Source organism: Hyaena hyaena, unplaced genomic scaffold, assembly GCF_003009895.1.
Source record: "Hyaena hyaena isolate Hyena2069 unplaced genomic scaffold, ASM300989v1 scaffold_230, whole genome shotgun sequence".
NCBI lineage: Eukaryota > Metazoa > Chordata > Mammalia > Carnivora > Hyaenidae > Hyaena > Hyaena hyaena.
Window position 1 is genome coordinate 2251933 of NW_024080863.1, and position 16864 is coordinate 2268796.

Sequence of the window (16864 nt, forward strand, 5' to 3'; positions counted from 1 at the left end):
TATACTCACATAGTTATGAAGCAGTATCATGGGTGCCAACAGAGAGGAAGGGGTGATGGCAGGTTATATCACCCAGGGAAGAAAGGGCTGACTCTGCCCTTGTGGGACAGGGGGCCAGTTGGAAGGACTGTATGTGAAGCTTTGCTCTGACTTGGTTTAGAAGAGGCCTGTCAGGAAAGCCTAGAGGAACTCGTTCTTTACCTGCCTGAGGGCTGGCTCCTTTGAGCCTCAACTGGATCCTGGGAGGTAGCTGGGGCAGGGATGATTGTATGCATTTTGCAGATAGGAAGAATGATATGTTGAAGGCCTTGGCTAGATCATCCAGGAGTGTGGCCAAGCAGAAAGCAGAGCCCAGCTTTCCTTCCCTGCTCACAGGCACTCGTGGCAAACCCACCCAGGGTTCTCTCGGTGGTCCTCTCACTGGAAGATCCATTCAGAGCCCACCATGCCTAAACCGTGTACCTGGCTCTCCAGGAAGTGCTGCCCTCAAGGAACAATCAGCCTGATGCCCCCCTCAAGGCCTGGTTCCCCCCATGTTTGTCTCCATCTTCCTAGCTTCCCCCTGCCCTGGGAACCTGCAGGCAGGAGCTGCTCTGCCGCAGAAAAGGCGGGAAGGCAGCCAATCTAAACCGTTGTCTCTGTTGGGTCTTCTCCTGACACCAGGTCCCGGCTGGCAGACTTCCATGCCAATTGTCGTGCCTCCTACCAGACGCTCACCAGCTGCCCTGCCGACAATTACCAGGCGTGTCTGGGCTCCTACGCCGGCATGATTGGTAAGCTGCCCCCGCACACCTGGGCTCATGGTGGCTCCTGGCTGCCCGATCCCTGTGGGCAGGGGTCCTGGCTCAGGGCCAGAGGGTGGACAGCCTGAGCTTGCTCTTCTTTGTGGTGGGAAATCAGAGGAGAAGCCAGCCTTTTATCATGGGGGGAGGAGGGCCCCGGGCCCTTATAAAGCTTTCAAAATGAGAAAGCAACATTTATTGCATGGTTTTGACTTTCTAGGTACCAAGCTGAACAGTTTACACCAACTCTTTTAATTCTCACAACAGTGCTTACTAGGGAGGAGTTGGTATCTCCATTCTAGAGATGGGGAAACTGAGGCTTAGAGAGGTTGAGTCACTTGCACAGGTTCCCCTAGCTAGTAAATGCTGGTGCTGGGATGTAAACCCAGGATGTGAACCTTAGTCTCCCTGGATCTAGAGCACATGTTCTGCTTGCTGGTGAAGAAGGCAAAGGCCCAGGGAAGCAGGGGGCAGGGTGGTGGCTCCTGGATACTTCCTCTGCTGTCTTGCTCTGTCCTCAGTGTTCATTCCCCTCTGCCCCCTGTGGCCATGGCCACATGGTTGCTGGGATAATAACGGTCCATCTGTTTGAATGTTTGTGTGTTTGAGGGGGCAGGTGGGAGGGACGGACGGTTCCCCAGCCTCTTCTCTGTTGTGTCTGGGGCCTGGGGCCCAAAGAGAAGGCCTTACCATTCCTGTCTCCTTTGCTTTCCCTTTCTCCCTGCCCAGGGTTTGATATGACACCCAACTACGTGGACTCCAACCCCACTGGCATCGTGGTGTCCCCCTGGTGCAGTTGTCGTGGGAGTGGGAACATGGAGGAGGAGTGTGAGAAGTTCCTGAGGGACTTCACCGAGAACCCATGCCTCCGTAAGTCCGAGCAGGTCCTCCCCAGGCCTCCCAGTCCCAGAGGGGCCCTGGAGGCCTGCCTTTGCCATGCCCTTCTTTCTCCATTGGGATGGCCAGTGATAGTCTATGGGGGCTTCCCCAGCGACCCACAGAGAACTTGGGCTTTGTGCTCTTGGAGACTCATCCTACTGAGTGGTCAGTAGGCCAGCCCGAATTTACCACTGGAGGCCTTGAACCTATGTCAGGCCAAGGTCGAAAGTTTCTGGTCTGTTATCCTGAGGGCTTCAGTCAGGTTCCTTCAGGGACAGCCCTGTGATGAGGATCTCAGCATCTATCACTTGTCCCTTTAAGGATCTGTTTCCCCTTAGAATTGGTGACTGCAAGTCTCAAAATTGCTAATTAAAGGCTAGAGAGAGAGAGGTTAGCCACCAGTTCTGCCTGCCTCGCTCTTTTCAGTCTGACACTCTTGCTTCCAACCCACTTGAAAATCTCCTCCTACCTTCCTTCTGTCCTTTCTTCCTTCCTTCCGTCAGTCCATCCTTCCTTTCTGTATGGCACTGAGGATTCAGAGAGATGAGCCATGGTGCCTGCCATTGAGCAGCGTGGTGTCTGATGGAGGCACACTGTCAGGGGGTCACTCTAGGGTGGAGGTCAGTACAGGGCACTCCAGGAGCCCAGACTGGTGCCACCAGTCAGCCTGGAGGAGGAGGCCCTGGAAGCTTCTCAGAAGCTGGCCCCTTGAAGGAGAGTGGGCACCTGTCAGCTGACGAGGCAGGGAGGGCACGCCAGTCTACCCTGGGCAGGGACTGTTTGCAGGAAACGTGGGCTACGCAGTCTTGCTGTAGAGTATGAGAACACCTGGGGTTATCTGGACAGGGAGAGAGAATCCTCCTCACGAAGGGCCTTGCAGTCTTAAAAGTGTTAGGGTCTTATGGGCCTGCAGGTGGTGGAGGTGGGGGTGCAGGTCACTGAAGGGGAGTCAGCAGGTGGCATTGTGGGCAGACCTGCACTGCAGAAGGCCCACTCTCTGGTTCCAGTGTGCAGGGTTGGGGCTGTGCTTCTGACAGGTGACCCAGCAGGCCTGCTCAGAGCAGGGAGCAGTTGCTCCCAGAGAGGCCAGTGTGACTGAGCCGGAGCAGTGGTGGGCAAGGGACAGGAGAGATGGAGTGCACAGATTTTTAGGTGGTGGGCTCAACTGCTGGCAAGTGGGTGGTCAGAGAAGCATGGTGGGGGGCTTGGGTGGGGAGGGATGACCCCTGCAAGACCGGAAACATGAGCAGAAAGCAGTGATGCAACAGGAGGGAGCGGTGCCTTGTTGGGGCATAGATGTGACAAACTTGAGGTGCATCTGGGACCTGGAGGTGGAGATTTCTGGAGGCACTTGGCTCCAGGGTCACATCTTGGGGACAGTTTGGTCCAAGAAGCCCTATTCCCATTATTTAGTCTTCAGTGCACTGGTGTTGATGGTGTGGGAGTGGGTGAGGCCACCCTGGAGGTGGGCTGAGTCTGGAGCTCTTAGAATGCCAGTGGCAGGGCCTGGAAATATCTGAGGTGACAGAGGAGCCAGCAGAACCTGTGTGGGGGTCAGAGGGAGGGGCAGGGGTGGGGGATGGAGGTGGGGGTGGGGTGTTGGTGAGGGGGAAGCTTTGAGGTAGGGGCTGGGCTGCCGCACCGGATGCTACAGAGAAGCCAGTGCTCACTGCCTGGCACCTGGCCTGCTGCCTCCTCCCAGGTTCCCCACACCCACTTCTCCTCCTCCCTTCCTCTTCCACATTTTTTTAAATTATGTTTCAAATTCTGGTTAGTTAACATATAATGTAATTTTGGTTTCAGGAGTAGAATTGAGTGATTCATCACTTACAAAGAACACCCAGTGCTCATCCCAGCAGGTGCCCTCCTTAATACCCATCACCCGTTTAGCCCATCCCCCACCCACCTCCTTCTATCAACCCTTGGTTTGTTCTCTATCTTAAGAATCTCTTTTATGGTTTGCCTTTCTCTTTTCTTTTTTACCCCTATGCTCATCTGTTTTGTTTTTTAAATTCCACATGAGCGAAATCATACGGTATTTGTCTTTCTCTGACTTATGTCACTTAGCATAATACTGTCTAGCTCCATCCACATCACTGCAAATGGCAAGAGTCCATTCTTCTTTATGGCTGAATAATATTCCACCATATATATAATATATTTATATTTATTTACACCACAACTTTATCCATTCATCAGTCGATGGACAGTTGGGCTCCACATTTCTTTCTGTTGTTTCTTTGTCTTTTGCAACTTCCCTCTTGCTATTTTCTTCTCTACATGTGAGATGTCAGTACTGTCTAAAAGGGGACTCCAGAGAAATTAAGTTTGGACAAGCCATACCCTGTCCCTGGCTCTGAGCTGTTACAGGGAAGGCAGCGTTGGGATGTGAAGGAAGAAATGATGGAGGCAGCCCCTGATTTCTCTGTGCCTACCTGCTCTCACCCCCCACAGGGAATGCTATCCAGGCCTTTGGCAACGGCACAGATGTGAACCTCTCCCCTAAAAGCCCCTCATTCCAGGCCACACAGGCCCCTCGGGTGGAGAAAACGCCTTCTTTGCCAGATGACCTCAGTGATAGCACCAGCCTGGGGACCAGCGTCATCACCACCTGCACATCTGTCCAGGTGAGGGGATGTGGCTCTGCACCTGGGAGGGCAGGCTGAGGGCATAGAGAAGCACCAGGATACCAGAGGTGGGCGTGGGAAATTAGCTCACCAGGGGCGAGGGACAGGATGCGCAAGTTCCTGCCCTTGGGTCAGGACGCAAGAGGCAAGGAAGAGCTGTTGGGGGCTAGTTTTTTGTGCATACATTGCATAGGAGTTCACCTGACAAGTAGGAAGCACAGGATTGTGCTAGATAGCATGGGGTGCCCAGGAAATGGAACAGTTACCACATACTAACCATCTGCTAATTACCAGGGGTTATGCTAGCAGATTCTCTGCCTGCTTCATTGAATTTTCTCACAGTGAGGTTTTGGTGTTCATGTTTTACACACAGGAAACTGACCCAGGAAGGGTAGGCAGCATACTCAAGGTCACACAGCTGGTTAGTGGTGGAATAAGGTTTGAAATCTATATCAGACCCCAAAACCCATAATGTTCATTTGTTTGTCCATCTGTCTGTCCATCTATTCATCGAGCATGTGTTATGTACGCGTTGTGTGCCAGGACTTACGGGAGATGTGAGGGAGACCTTGGTGAATAAAACTAACACAGTCCTGGGTTTTGTGGTCCTTATGGTCTTGTCCAGGGTCAGACAATTCAACAAGCATCAGGCATGGACTGCCATGGACTGGGCTCACTGTCACGATAGGGGACACATGTGGCACTGTGGTGGTACATCCTAGGGCTCCCCACTCGGCCTTTCTCCACTGGGCTGCCTTCCTGCTGTCATGACATTTGCTATAGTAGATTCTTTGCTTAGGCAGTTGGATCTAGTCAGAACACACACACATACACACACACACACACACTCATACACAACACACACACACACACACATACACCCACACACGTATACACACAGTACACATACATATACCCACACACAACACACACAAACACAACGCACTCACTCTTACACTCACATACACACATATACATATACACACACTCACACAACATACCCACTCACACACATACATATACGCACTCTCTCACATACTCTCACATAATACACTCACTTATACACTCACACCCACATACATACACACACACACTCATACACAACACACACACACATACATACACCCACACACGTATACACACAGTACACATACATATACCCACACACAACGCACTCACTCTTACAGTCACATACACACATATACATATACACACACACAACATACCCACTCACACACATACATATACACACTCTCACACTCACATACTCTCACATAATACACTCACTCATACACTCACAACCACATACATACACACACACTTTCTCACACTCACACACACACGCCTCTAGAACAAAGAGTGTAAAAGGACCGACCCCATGCAGAGTATCGCTGAAGAGGAAGGAGGGAACACCAAGGTTGAGGGTGGTGGTGGGGTACAGTGCGGGAGGTGGGCCTAGAATTGGCAAGAAGGTTGGGGGTGGCAGGGGGGCACAGCCTAAGCGTGGGTGAGGGGGCAGGGCGATCAAGGCCTGGCTGTGTGCCAGGCAGTGCAGACACCAGGCTGAATGGGGTGCCATGCTCGTGGACAGTGCACATCTGCTACAAAGTTTCCCTCGTGTGCAATGAGGCAGTTCTGAGACCTAGCATACAGCAAGGTGACTGTAGCTGACAGTATCGTGTTATGTTGAAATAAGCTGAGAGAGTAAACCCTAGGTGTTCTCTCCACAAAAAAGAAAAATAAAAGGACAGTGTTCAAGGTGTGAAGTGAGGGATATATTGAGTGGCATGTGGTAAATATTTCACAGTACATGTGCCCATATATTGGGTCATCAGGTTGTACACTGTGAATACATGCAATTTTTGATGGTCAATTACAACCTCAGGAAAGCTGCAGAAAACCTAATGAGCATTCCCAGTGCCAGAACAGGACTTGAGCAGGGACCCGTCCTACCACAGGAGCCAGGGTGAATGCCCGTCCTGGTTGGGAAGCCCACCCCCCTCCCCCCATCCCCATGGTGGGCTTCTCTCTGCTGAAACATCTGGCCTCCAGGGACCTCATGTTAGGCTCGGCATGGCCTTCCACGCCCTGGGCCCCTCCATCAGGTCGCTCCTCCACATCTGGGCTGAGGAGTCCGTGCCACCCTCGGGCAGCTCCTAATTACACTTGCCAGGCTTGAGTGGCTGCGGGCAGGGGCTCGGGGGCCCGCTGCACACACAGTTGCCAGCTCAATTTCATGCTAGAGTGGCGGGCAGCTTGCCAGTCAGGGGCTGGCCACCTGTCAGGTGACCGTGCTCTGGCATGGCCCACGTGTCCCTTGGGGCGCCACCAGCCTCCCTGGGCCCTTCGGGGCTGGCTTACCCAGGGAAGTGCTGACTCAGCAAGTGGCTGCGGCTCTTTCCCAAGACTCTTACTGTGACCCGACTCACCGTGGGTGTGGAAGAGTTCAAGGGTGTGGCGTCTTGCCCTCACTGCAGCCCCACTCAGCTGTTTAGTGCTTGGTGGCTCTGACTCCTTTTTAAAAATTTTTTCCTCTTTTTCTTCAGCAGTTTGCTAAACCGTGGCCTGGTTTCTTTTCACCCCAGCCTGGTTTTCTTGATTCACCATCTTGGGGCTTGTCTTACACTTGGTTTGATCCAGTGGAGATAATACACCATCAGTATCTGAGATGATATACATGAAAGTGTCTACAGACAGAGGAGCGCTTCGAATGCAGGGGGCTGAGCTGGGAAGCTGACTGGCAGGGGGCTATCAGGGACCGCCTACTCACAGTCTCTTGACTAAGTCACTCTGGGCAGGACAGCTGAGAGTGGCCATCCCAGGAGAAAAGGAAGAGATGTGGACCCTCCGAAGGGGCCTGGCAACCTCCTCCTGGTTCCTTCCCACTGAAAGGGAAGGGGAGGGGCCAGATTCCGTTTTAATCACAACCTGTTTGGTGAGCACCTGCTGCTCTGTGCCGGATGCTGGGAGTGCAGAGGGAATAAACCCTCGTCCCTGCTCTCAGCCTGGCTGGAGGCTGGCGGGGGTGGTTTGTCCCCATACCCTCTCCCTCAGCTCTGCTGGCTTGGAAGGGCTCCATGGTGGCCTTTGTGGGGGCCTTGGGAGCGACAGCAACCCAGAGCTACAGAAAGGAGTCCTTACTCCTCTCAGGGGAGTGAGGGCAGAGACAGGAAGCTGAGGCCAGGGTGGGAGGGAGGGTGGAGGAGGATGGGCACCTTATACACCTCCTGGAGAAAGAGGCAATGCCATTTTACTTATTATCTCTGTCCTCTTCCCTGTCCATAGGCCCAGACCCTTGGGAAAGCCTTAGGGACCCCGTTTACTGACCCGGAGATGGCAGCGAGTTGGGGACCCCACATAAGTGACTGGACATTAGGACAAGAGGGCCTTCTGAGATCTCCTTCTCAAGCCCCAGAGTATGGAAGCTTGGTGGAGATGGTAATTTGTCCAGGGACCCCAGCCCCCAGCTCCCGAACCGTCTCCTCTGGCTGCGCTGCACTGGGTCCTCCCCTAGATCTGCTACCCCAGAGGGCTTTCTCACGGTGGGGGGCAGGGTCTGCATCTGGAGTGCTTGTCCTCATCTGGGGCTGCTGCACAAAGACCTGGGTGTCTCAGCCACCACAGAGGAGCCAGGAGCCAGCAGGTCCCTGAGTTGGCCCTGCGTCTGGGCATCCTTGATGCTATTTTGAGTCCTGCTCTTGTGTGTTTCCATTTCTGGCTGTGGTCATTGCTCCCGGCAGCCTTGCCTTCCTGGAACCATCTGGAACTTGGAGAAAGCATGGCAGGATCTGCAAAATGGTCTCTCCTCTTCCCTTCTGGCCTTGCCTATATACGTGTAGGTACAAACACCCTTGTGTGAATTCCCTCCCTGACATGTACGTGGCTGGTCAGGCCTGGTCTCTTATCGCCCAGCCAGGCTGTCCCATGGTGTAGGCCTGAGGGCCGCAGTGAGTGGGTTGCTGGCCTGTGCACTTGTCAGTCCCTCTGAGTGAAGAGCCTGTGCTTCCTCTCTCTGCTTGGCAAGTCCTATTTGCCTTCCCCCTTTGGGGTCCTCCCCCCGACTCTGCTCCTGCTTTGGCTTACTTGAGCCCCCATCACGATGTACCCTGCTCCCTCTACCAGGTGAGCGTCCCTGCTGGACAGAGGCTGCCTCTCAGCCTCCTTGTTGCCTTGCAGACCCTGCTCAGTGCGTGGCATTGAGTAGGTGCTCCAGACAGGTTGAGGGAAGAGCCCAGAGTCCCCGGTTCATTGGGTTTGTTGGAACTTCCTGCTCTCCATTCTAGAACAGGTTTTGAGTGCTTTATTGCTTGCAGGCAGCTCTGTGCAGCTTCCCTCCTTCTCATAGATGCCATCTGCATGCCATGATGGTAGGGAGGTGAAGTCTTTCTCTGGAGGATCAGGAAGATTGGTTAGAAGGTTTGTTCATCACCTGATAGAGCCTGGACAAGGGCGGTGCAGTGAGGGTGGGGAAGGCGGGGAGTCTGGCAGCGGGCTCTTGCTTTCTCTGGTCATGGTTTGTTCCAGTGTCCTTGGCATTCCCTGTGGTTTGTTCTGAACACTTCGTAGGGACCCATCAAATCAACTGGGGTCTCACCTTTCCCAGGGCTGCAGGGCCCTGGCAACACAGTCTCCTTTGCTCTTTTGATCTCTACCAGCCAGTTTTTGCTCTCTCCCTTTATCCTCCCCATCACACCTGGTGGAATTAGAAATGAATTTGGAGGAGTTGATGCAGCACCCCCTCAATGTACCTGCAGTAGGCTCAGCAGCCTGCAGACACTTTCATCTCCTCCTCCTCTTGCCTGCTGGCTGGCTGGGTCTCTTACCCAGCATTCAGGCCTGTGGTCATCGGAGTGGAGGACCAAGAGGCCTGTTAGGGTGCCATAGGTCTATCATGCATATAGTTCTGATAATAAAAATATGGCAGGTTTCAAAGCTTTGAAAGGCTTGAATGCATTCCTTCTTTTCTTCCCTTCCTCTGGCTCCCCTTAAAGTCATTCATTTATTTGTCCGTCAGTGCATTCATTCATTTACTCAGTGTAGATTCTTCCTGCATGTTCTCTGTTCCAGGTTCTGAGGCTGACAGTTCACTAGGCCAGTACCTTGGTCCCACACTCATAGTATGGACAGGATGCACACTCAGATAATCGGAGGGGGGCAGGAAGCGATTGGCACCCCAGGATGGTGGATAAAGTGACACGGGGTCCAGAGGAGGGAGGGCTGCTTTGGATTGGGAATGGAAGCAGAGGACTCACGGGCATAGTAAACCTTGCTGCTAGACCTGGAAGAACAGAGATTGCTGAGCATGTGGAGACATGGAATTGGGGTGGAGTGGTTGAGGGTGTCCAGGCAGAGGGGCAAGTGGGAGTGAGGGCATGGAGTCAGCATAGTGAGGAACAGGTTTAGTAGGGGGTCTGCTGGCTGTATCTGGCCTGCTGCCTGTTTGGATAAATCAGGGTTTATTGGAACACAGCCACACCCCATTGTTTATAGATTTTTCATGTGCTACAGGCAGAGTTGCCTAAAATACTAACTATCCCGGCCCTTTGTAGAAAATGTTTGCCTGTCCTGGTCTAGAGGAAGAACAGGCCCAGGGATGGGTGAGAATACCAGGTACTCACATGGTAGGAGGGGTGGGAATGCAGTCTGATGAGCAGGCTGAAGCAGGGGTTTGGAGGGGCCATGGAAGGCTTTGGATTGCAGAGCGTGCCAATGAGAAGATGAATGCTGTGATTTGGGAAGATTGTGACAGCAGGTAGAGATTGATTGGCAAGGGAGATGCGCTTGCAGACGTGTCTGATCTTTGCCATAATCAATAGTCATAGGTAGGCAAGATAGAAGCGTTGGGCCAGGGGTAGCAGGTAGTGGAGAGGAAGAGGAGTGAGTTACTGGGTGGGCCTGTTAGGAGGGAGGCGGCCAAGGACATTGAGATTTGGGGGTAGGGTGAGGACCGAAGCAGCAGACACAGTTTTTCCATGGATGCAACACTGGGCTTCATCCCTAGCACCTGGACTGCCAGGTCTGGCTTTAGGAGTGGGGACAGAGGTGGGCAACTTCCTGGGCAAAAACCCCTCCGAGAGAAATTTCTAGAAGGACGAACTTTGCCTTTGCTGCCATTCTTCCTCTGTGTCTGTGTCCCTTCCCTCATTCAGGTCCCCCAGTGCCACCTGGTTCTTTCATACTTCTGGAGGCCCCCTGTAATACAGCCAAGGATACAAAGCCCCTGTGCCTACCTTTATGTCAGAAGAATTTGCTATTAAAAGCCCTGCCTCTTGCCATCCTTGCAGCCCAGACCTGTGCCCTTTGGGACACTGTAGCCCAACAGTGCCTGAGCTTGCCTTGAGGGGAGGAGAGGCTCAGAGTAGTGATGGGGGCGGGACAGACGTGGGAAACTCACCTCTGTTCCCATAAACTTGTTCCATCGGGGTCCAAGAAAATTGGGTGAGACGGGCATTGTGGTGGCCTTTGCGGGGCACAGCCTCAGAGGGCAGCTTGCAGCCTGTGGGATTTGGGGAGCAAGGCAGCGTCTTCTGCTCCCATTTACTTAACTGGTGCTGAGGTGACTGTGTGGATGTTTATTTCTCTCATTAGGGTGCGAGCAGAGCTGTGACTCATTCATCTTTAGAACCCCTTGCGGGAGCAGTGGAGGAAAGTTAATGGTGAGGGAGGGAGGCAGTGAATCTGAGCCACTGGTGGTTTTGCCATTAAGTAGTGGAACCTTCTCTCTGCACCTCTCCCGTATGCTGCTTTCAGAAAAGGTCAGCGGATGGGCAAACCCCCGCACTGCTCTGTGTGGCTGGGGCTGGGTTGGGGGTCTCAGGTTTGCCACCGGGGAGATTACTTCAACCTTCACCCACTGCTGGAAGTCAGGTGCTGGAGTCCACCTGGGGTAGAGACTGCTCCCTGCACTGTGGGGTAGGGCTGAGGTAGCCCCAGGCTAAGGCTGACGCTGGGTTTCACCTCACAGCCCCTTTCTGGGCCCCTCCTGCATTTCTCATAGGCCCTGCCTTAGAATGCCAAACTAAGCTTGGCTCGGCATCATGCTTTGTGGAATTGGGGTGCACACCCTTATAGGTGTGCGGAGCTTTCCTGTGCCATGTGCACTGTCTCATGTAATCGTCACAGTGGGTCAATGAGATGCGTTTGTCTATCCTTATTTTATAGATGAGAAGACTGATGTTCCAGTAGATGAAGGGACTTTCCCGGGTCACTGGATAAATAAGGCTCGAGCCCAGGGCTCTGGTCTCTCAGGCTCTTCCTTCCTTGGATCCAGGAATTGTCCTCTGAGGATGGACACCAAGGGTTAGGACCCTTTGGTCTTAAACAGAAAGACTGCAAGGGTCTGTAAGGATAAAAATCTGTAAGCTCTATTTCATAGCACTTGAAGAAAGTACTTTGGGATGGCGAGAGGAAGCTCAGGGTGTCACCTGGGCATTCAGCACACATTCAGTGTGTGGCTGGTGTCCCTGGAGCCTGCTGGACTGACATGTCATTGGTTGAGAGGACTTAGGTGAATGCTGTGGGTGATGGATACACAGTGGGTCACACAGGGCACAGGGGGAGGTCCTGTCCTTGGTCTTCATGGAGGCCTGTCCTTTTCTCCCACTACAGGCCCTGTGGCACCTGTCAGAGGCGAGCAAGCAAGGATTGGGTTGCCTTGGGGCTGGCCCAGGGGTGTGTGTCACTTTCTCTTGATGTGGGTCAGATGAGAGGATGTAGGCTCCTCCTCTGCTCCTTCCTCTCCTGTTACCCTCCTTCTCCTCTGTGCTCTGCCTTCCTCTCTGTTCCCTTCTCCCTTCCCCCCCGCCCCCCCCCATCCTCCATGCTCCCCCCACCACCTCCAACCTCTTCGCATGTACTCTTTGTCTCCTAAGGTGCTGCCTCTCCTTTTTCTCTCTGTTCCCTTCCTCTCTTGATCCTTTCCTCCTGCTCCTCCTTCCCCTCTTTTTTCCTTGAATAATTGCTAACATCCCCCTCTGTTCTAAGAGGAGCCTGTCAAATCTGCTCACTCCGAGGGGCAAAATCTAGCCAGAGGCCGGCTGCTCCAGGTGAGATCTGCGTGCAGATGTCCCCTCCTTGCTGCTGTTTGAACCCTCTGTCTTAGTGCCCCTGTGCTTTGCTGGTTTCTCCCTGCATGGCTTGACCTGGGGTGCACCTTCCAGAGATGCCAGGCCTGTGTCAAGGACCCATCACAGAAGGTTGTACTGCCAGGCCCTCATTTAGTTGTTTTCTCAAACCTTACTTATTTTTAAGCAGTAAGCTGTTTTTAAAATCACTTTTTGTGTAGAGCTCCAACGTCTAGAACAAACAAAATCCAAGTTGCTTTGGTTGGGGGTGAGGACACTCATCCTGGCTGTTTGATTTGATGCAGGTTCCATTTTAGTGGCACTGGGGGAGGGGGCCACAGGAAGAGGACGTGGGCCTGGAGACAGAGACCTGCAATGCAAGGAACCAGTGTAGCTGGAAAGAATGCCAGGAAAAGCAGGTGCTGGGGCAAGTGGCACAGGGTATCAGAGGTACTGCGAGTTGCTCAGGGGGGTGATCGAGGGAGGATTGTGTAGATGAGGGCAGTTGGATGGAGGGCAGTGGTGACAGCACAGTCCCTGGGGTGGGGTGGGTGGGCTCTGTCTTCCACAGCCCTGGCTGGAGCTGCACTTGGTCTGTGGCAGTAGAATCCTGTCCTTGGGTTCCAAAGGGCCCTTCTTTAGGAACAAAGGTGGGTGTCATGGCCGGCCTGCATCTTGGCACCTGAAGTCATGGGCACTGTGGCCTTGAACAAGATCTTCCTGGGTCAGGTTCCTGGTTCCATTTCTGTTGTGCTCCTCATCACCATGGTAGTATCTCCACGATTAGGAGTGACTTGGATTTTGGCTGGCCTCTGTGTGACAGCTGGGGCCTTATTTAGCTGACCAGATGCCCAGGGTGGTAGATTGCCTATGATATTTAAGGGATTATTGATACTTCTGTCCAAGAGCAGTGATTTAGGAATGATTTCTTGGGCTTCCTGGTGCTTATGGTGGCCAGAGCTTCCCCACAAGTGCCTTGGGAACCAAGCCATTTGAAGCCAGGGTAGAAACACCATGTCCCCCAGCTGGTTCCCATGGATCATTATTATGATGATAACAAAGGACACTTTCTTTTGCTTACCCTCTGGTCCTGTATCCAAGTGGTTATGCCAGGAGCTGAGAACCCTAGAATCATCAGTAAGCCAGCCTTCCTTTCTCATTCATCATCTTGGGCCACCAAGCTCCCAGGTGCCACACATCTGTGTAGGGTGGAATGGCCAATGCCTGGCACTGTTACCTGATGCCTTCCTAACATGCACCAGTGGCAGACATCACTAATCAATTACAGTTCTCTTTCCCACAAGCCAAGATAAGGGCTTATAAGCTTTTTGGAGCTGGCACTTGGTTGCTGGTTCTGATCTGTGACATTCATTCATTGAGTCATCCTTTCATTCATCTAGTTGAGCATTTACTGAGCTGGTGTTATGAGCCAGACACTGCCCAATGCAAGGAAAAGGAGCCATGCTCCCTGCCCTGTCAGAGGAGCTCTAAGTTTAGTAGACAAATATGCAAATGTCTTATTATTATTACATCATGCTTTAAGTTTAAAGCAGAGTTAGGAATCCCTTCTCCAGGAGCGCCAGGGCGACAGGACCTAAGTGCTGATGGTGTGAGAAAGGGACCAGGTCTTTTTGCTGCATGGGATTGAGCCAGCACTTTTCATGTGAACCTTGTGCTTAATGATGACAGTGGTGGATGGCAGGGCCACGGACTCTTTGGCCTAATAAGTCATGGGACAAAGCTCGGCCAGACACCCAGCTCTGGTGGCCTGTCCTTACTAGCACCTTCTCTTCCACAGGAACAGGGGCTGAAGGCCAATAACTCCAAAGAGTTAAGCATGTGCTTCACAGAGGTGAGTGAAGGGCAGAGTGGGGTGGGTGGGTGCAGGGGAATGGGCCAGAAGAGGGTGTTTCCTAGGTGAGTCTTTGACTCTGAGCCCCCAGAGCCCATTGCATGAGTTTCTGGCCCACCTATACTTGGGTATATGCTCACCATGCTGGGCAGCCAGGGGCCTTGGCTGTCTCCTTGGATGAAACATAAACAGATGCTCTGAATAGAGGCCCTCTTAAGCCCTCCTGACTCCTTATGACAAGTGTCCTGAACACCTACTCCATGCTGGTTCTGTGATATTGAGATTGGGAAATGGAAAAAGACACAGTCCCTTCCTAAAAGGAGCCCCAACACAGGAGTGTATCTGTGATTACATATATAGTGTGGGTGTAGGTATTTACACAGAGAGAGAGAGAGAGGAAAAGAAAGGAAGTATAAGCTTCTAGAGAAGGAGAGTGCTCAGAGATGTGCAGGGAAGAAGCTTCATGGAGCAGAGGGATTCAAAGACATTTAGGAACAGGAAGAACAGAGCTTCTCCCTCCTCCTCTCAGGAAGCAGGTGCTTGTAGACCCTGAGAGCTCCTTCTTGAGACCTTAGTACCATCCTTTCTTTCTGATCTGTGTCCACAGACCCTCTTCCTCACTTGGCAGTGTCAGCCCATTTCCCTGGGGACTGCTGCCCTGGCCCGCAGAGCCTGGGGCTCAGCTCGGCTCAGCTCTGTGGAAGCCCAGCTCTGCCTGCAAGCGAGCACACAGCAGGGACCCTGGGTGGATGGGGAGGGCAGGGGCTCAAGGACTCCACTTCTCGAGTGCTTTCCTTTGCCTGATCCCAGCCCTGCTGACTCCTTTGTTTTCTGTCTTTTGTTGTGCTCTTTGCTTCTGTCTCCCCTTGTGCCGTGGCTGCAGCTCACGACCAATATCATCCCAGGGAGTAACAAGGTGATCAAACCTAACTCAGGCCCCTGCAGAGCCAGACCGTCAGCTGCCTTGACCGCTGTCTCCTTCCTGATGCTGAAGCTGGCCTTGTAGGCTCTGGGACCCATGTCGGGGGATTTCTGGAAACTACGCAGATGAGAACACCCGCCTGACAACGTGGAAACACACACACACACACACACACACACACACACACACACACACACACCTTGCAAAAAAATTTTTCCCCACCTTGTCTCTGAACCTGTCTCCTCCCAGGTTTCTTCTCTGGAGAAGATTTTCTAAACCAAACAGACAAGCAGGCGGGCAGCCTGAGAGCTGGCCCAGAGGTCCCTCTGCAAGGGAAACCCAGCACTGAGGAGGGTGCAAGAGTCTAGAAATGTCCTTCACTTTCTCCTGGTGTTTTCCCCTCTGGACCCCACTGACGTAAGAGACTAAGATGACACCCCTGTGGCCCGAAGGACTGTGGCTGTGCTGATGTGAACTGGGGCCAGGGACCCCCATGGGCGGCTTGGCAGAGGGCGTCGGGCAGCGGAGCAGCCAGGCTGGATGCTGGGGGTCCAGCTGGGCACCTCACCACCTCCACTTGGCTTCGAGGATGGAGTTTATTTTGCCCTCTCTGTCTGCATCTGACCTGGGAACCCCCAGTGATGCTTGTGGAGGGCATGGTACCAGGCCCCCTGACTGTGGCACAGAGGGGCTTCTAGGGCCAGCTCCAGGGCGCTTGGGAGCTCAGCCCTCTGGGGACACCCCTTGGGCAAAGGGAGCAAAACTTGGGCACCAGCTCAAGGCTGCTGTTTCCTGCTTGGTGGCAGGAATTTTGAAATCAAAGAGAAATGATCCTTCGTTGGCTCTTTTGGTTTCTTGTGGGTTCATTTGGTGGGTCTCCTACCAGGGAGAGGGGTCTGTGTGAGGGGCATGGTGGGACACCTGCCAGCACCGTGCTCTGCTGGCCGCACTCTCTCCTCCTCTCAGCCCCCTGTTCCTCTTTTCCACGTTCTCTCCTCATTTCCCAGACAAGCGCCAACTCTATGTACATAACACAACTCCTTTCTCAACATATATGTATATATACATCCATATACATATATTGTGTGGTTTCTCCTTTTTTCCTTTTTTTAAGAAACAAAACTATCAAAGTAATACCCCAACAAATGAGCGAAAATGTATTATTGTAAAGTTTATTTTTTTTAACAATGTTGTCTATAATGGGAAACAAAGGAGATTGACTCCCTGTGTCTCTGCCCCCGTTGGGCTGACTGGGCTGTGGAAAGGGGTTCCTGATCCGTATTCATACTTAGCCAAGGCTCCAATAAACATACTAGGAAGCAATTTGCCTTCTGCCTCGCTCCGGTGTGCCTTCTCCCCTATTTTTGTCCTTGGCACAGTGCCTCCTCTTGGCTGCTTACCTGGGCTCCTAGTGGGCCTTGGTGTGTGTGTGTGTGTGTGTGTGTGTGTGTGTGTATACATGTGTGCACACATGCATGTGCACACATGTCTCCATCTGTTATGTGTCTTTGATATGGGTGAAGGAGCTCCTTTAGGAGATGGTTTTACACTTGGTGGATCTCTGTATCCCAGCTATGTTGAGCCTGCTGGGTCCTTCTTCACCCATCGTCCCCTACCTTCCTTTACCTGTCAGTACCAGTGCCCATTGGTCCCCGCCTTGAAGAGAAAGAAAGCACCTGTGGGGACCTGAAGAGGCAAGAGACAACTTGACCTTGACCTTGATCTCGGGTATGTTTTTG

At 52.8% G+C, this 16864-nt stretch overlaps 1 protein-coding gene across 1 annotated transcript in view; it reads left to right on the forward strand.

Annotated features, from left to right (window-relative positions):
• Window positions 1-16452, forward strand: part of GFRA2 (GDNF family receptor alpha 2) — an 85884-nt gene extending 69432 nt beyond the window's left edge. The window contains exons 5-9 of the mRNA XM_039243815.1: window positions 664-773; window positions 1512-1652; window positions 4116-4288; window positions 14150-14203; window positions 15087-16452. Coding sequence (XP_039099746.1) covers window positions 664-773; window positions 1512-1652; window positions 4116-4288; window positions 14150-14203; window positions 15087-15209 — 601 coding nt within the window. The 3' untranslated portion in view covers window positions 15210-16452. The remainder of the gene's footprint in view (window positions 1-663; window positions 774-1511; window positions 1653-4115; window positions 4289-14149; window positions 14204-15086) is intronic.
• Window positions 16453-16864: the final 412 nt, after the last annotated feature.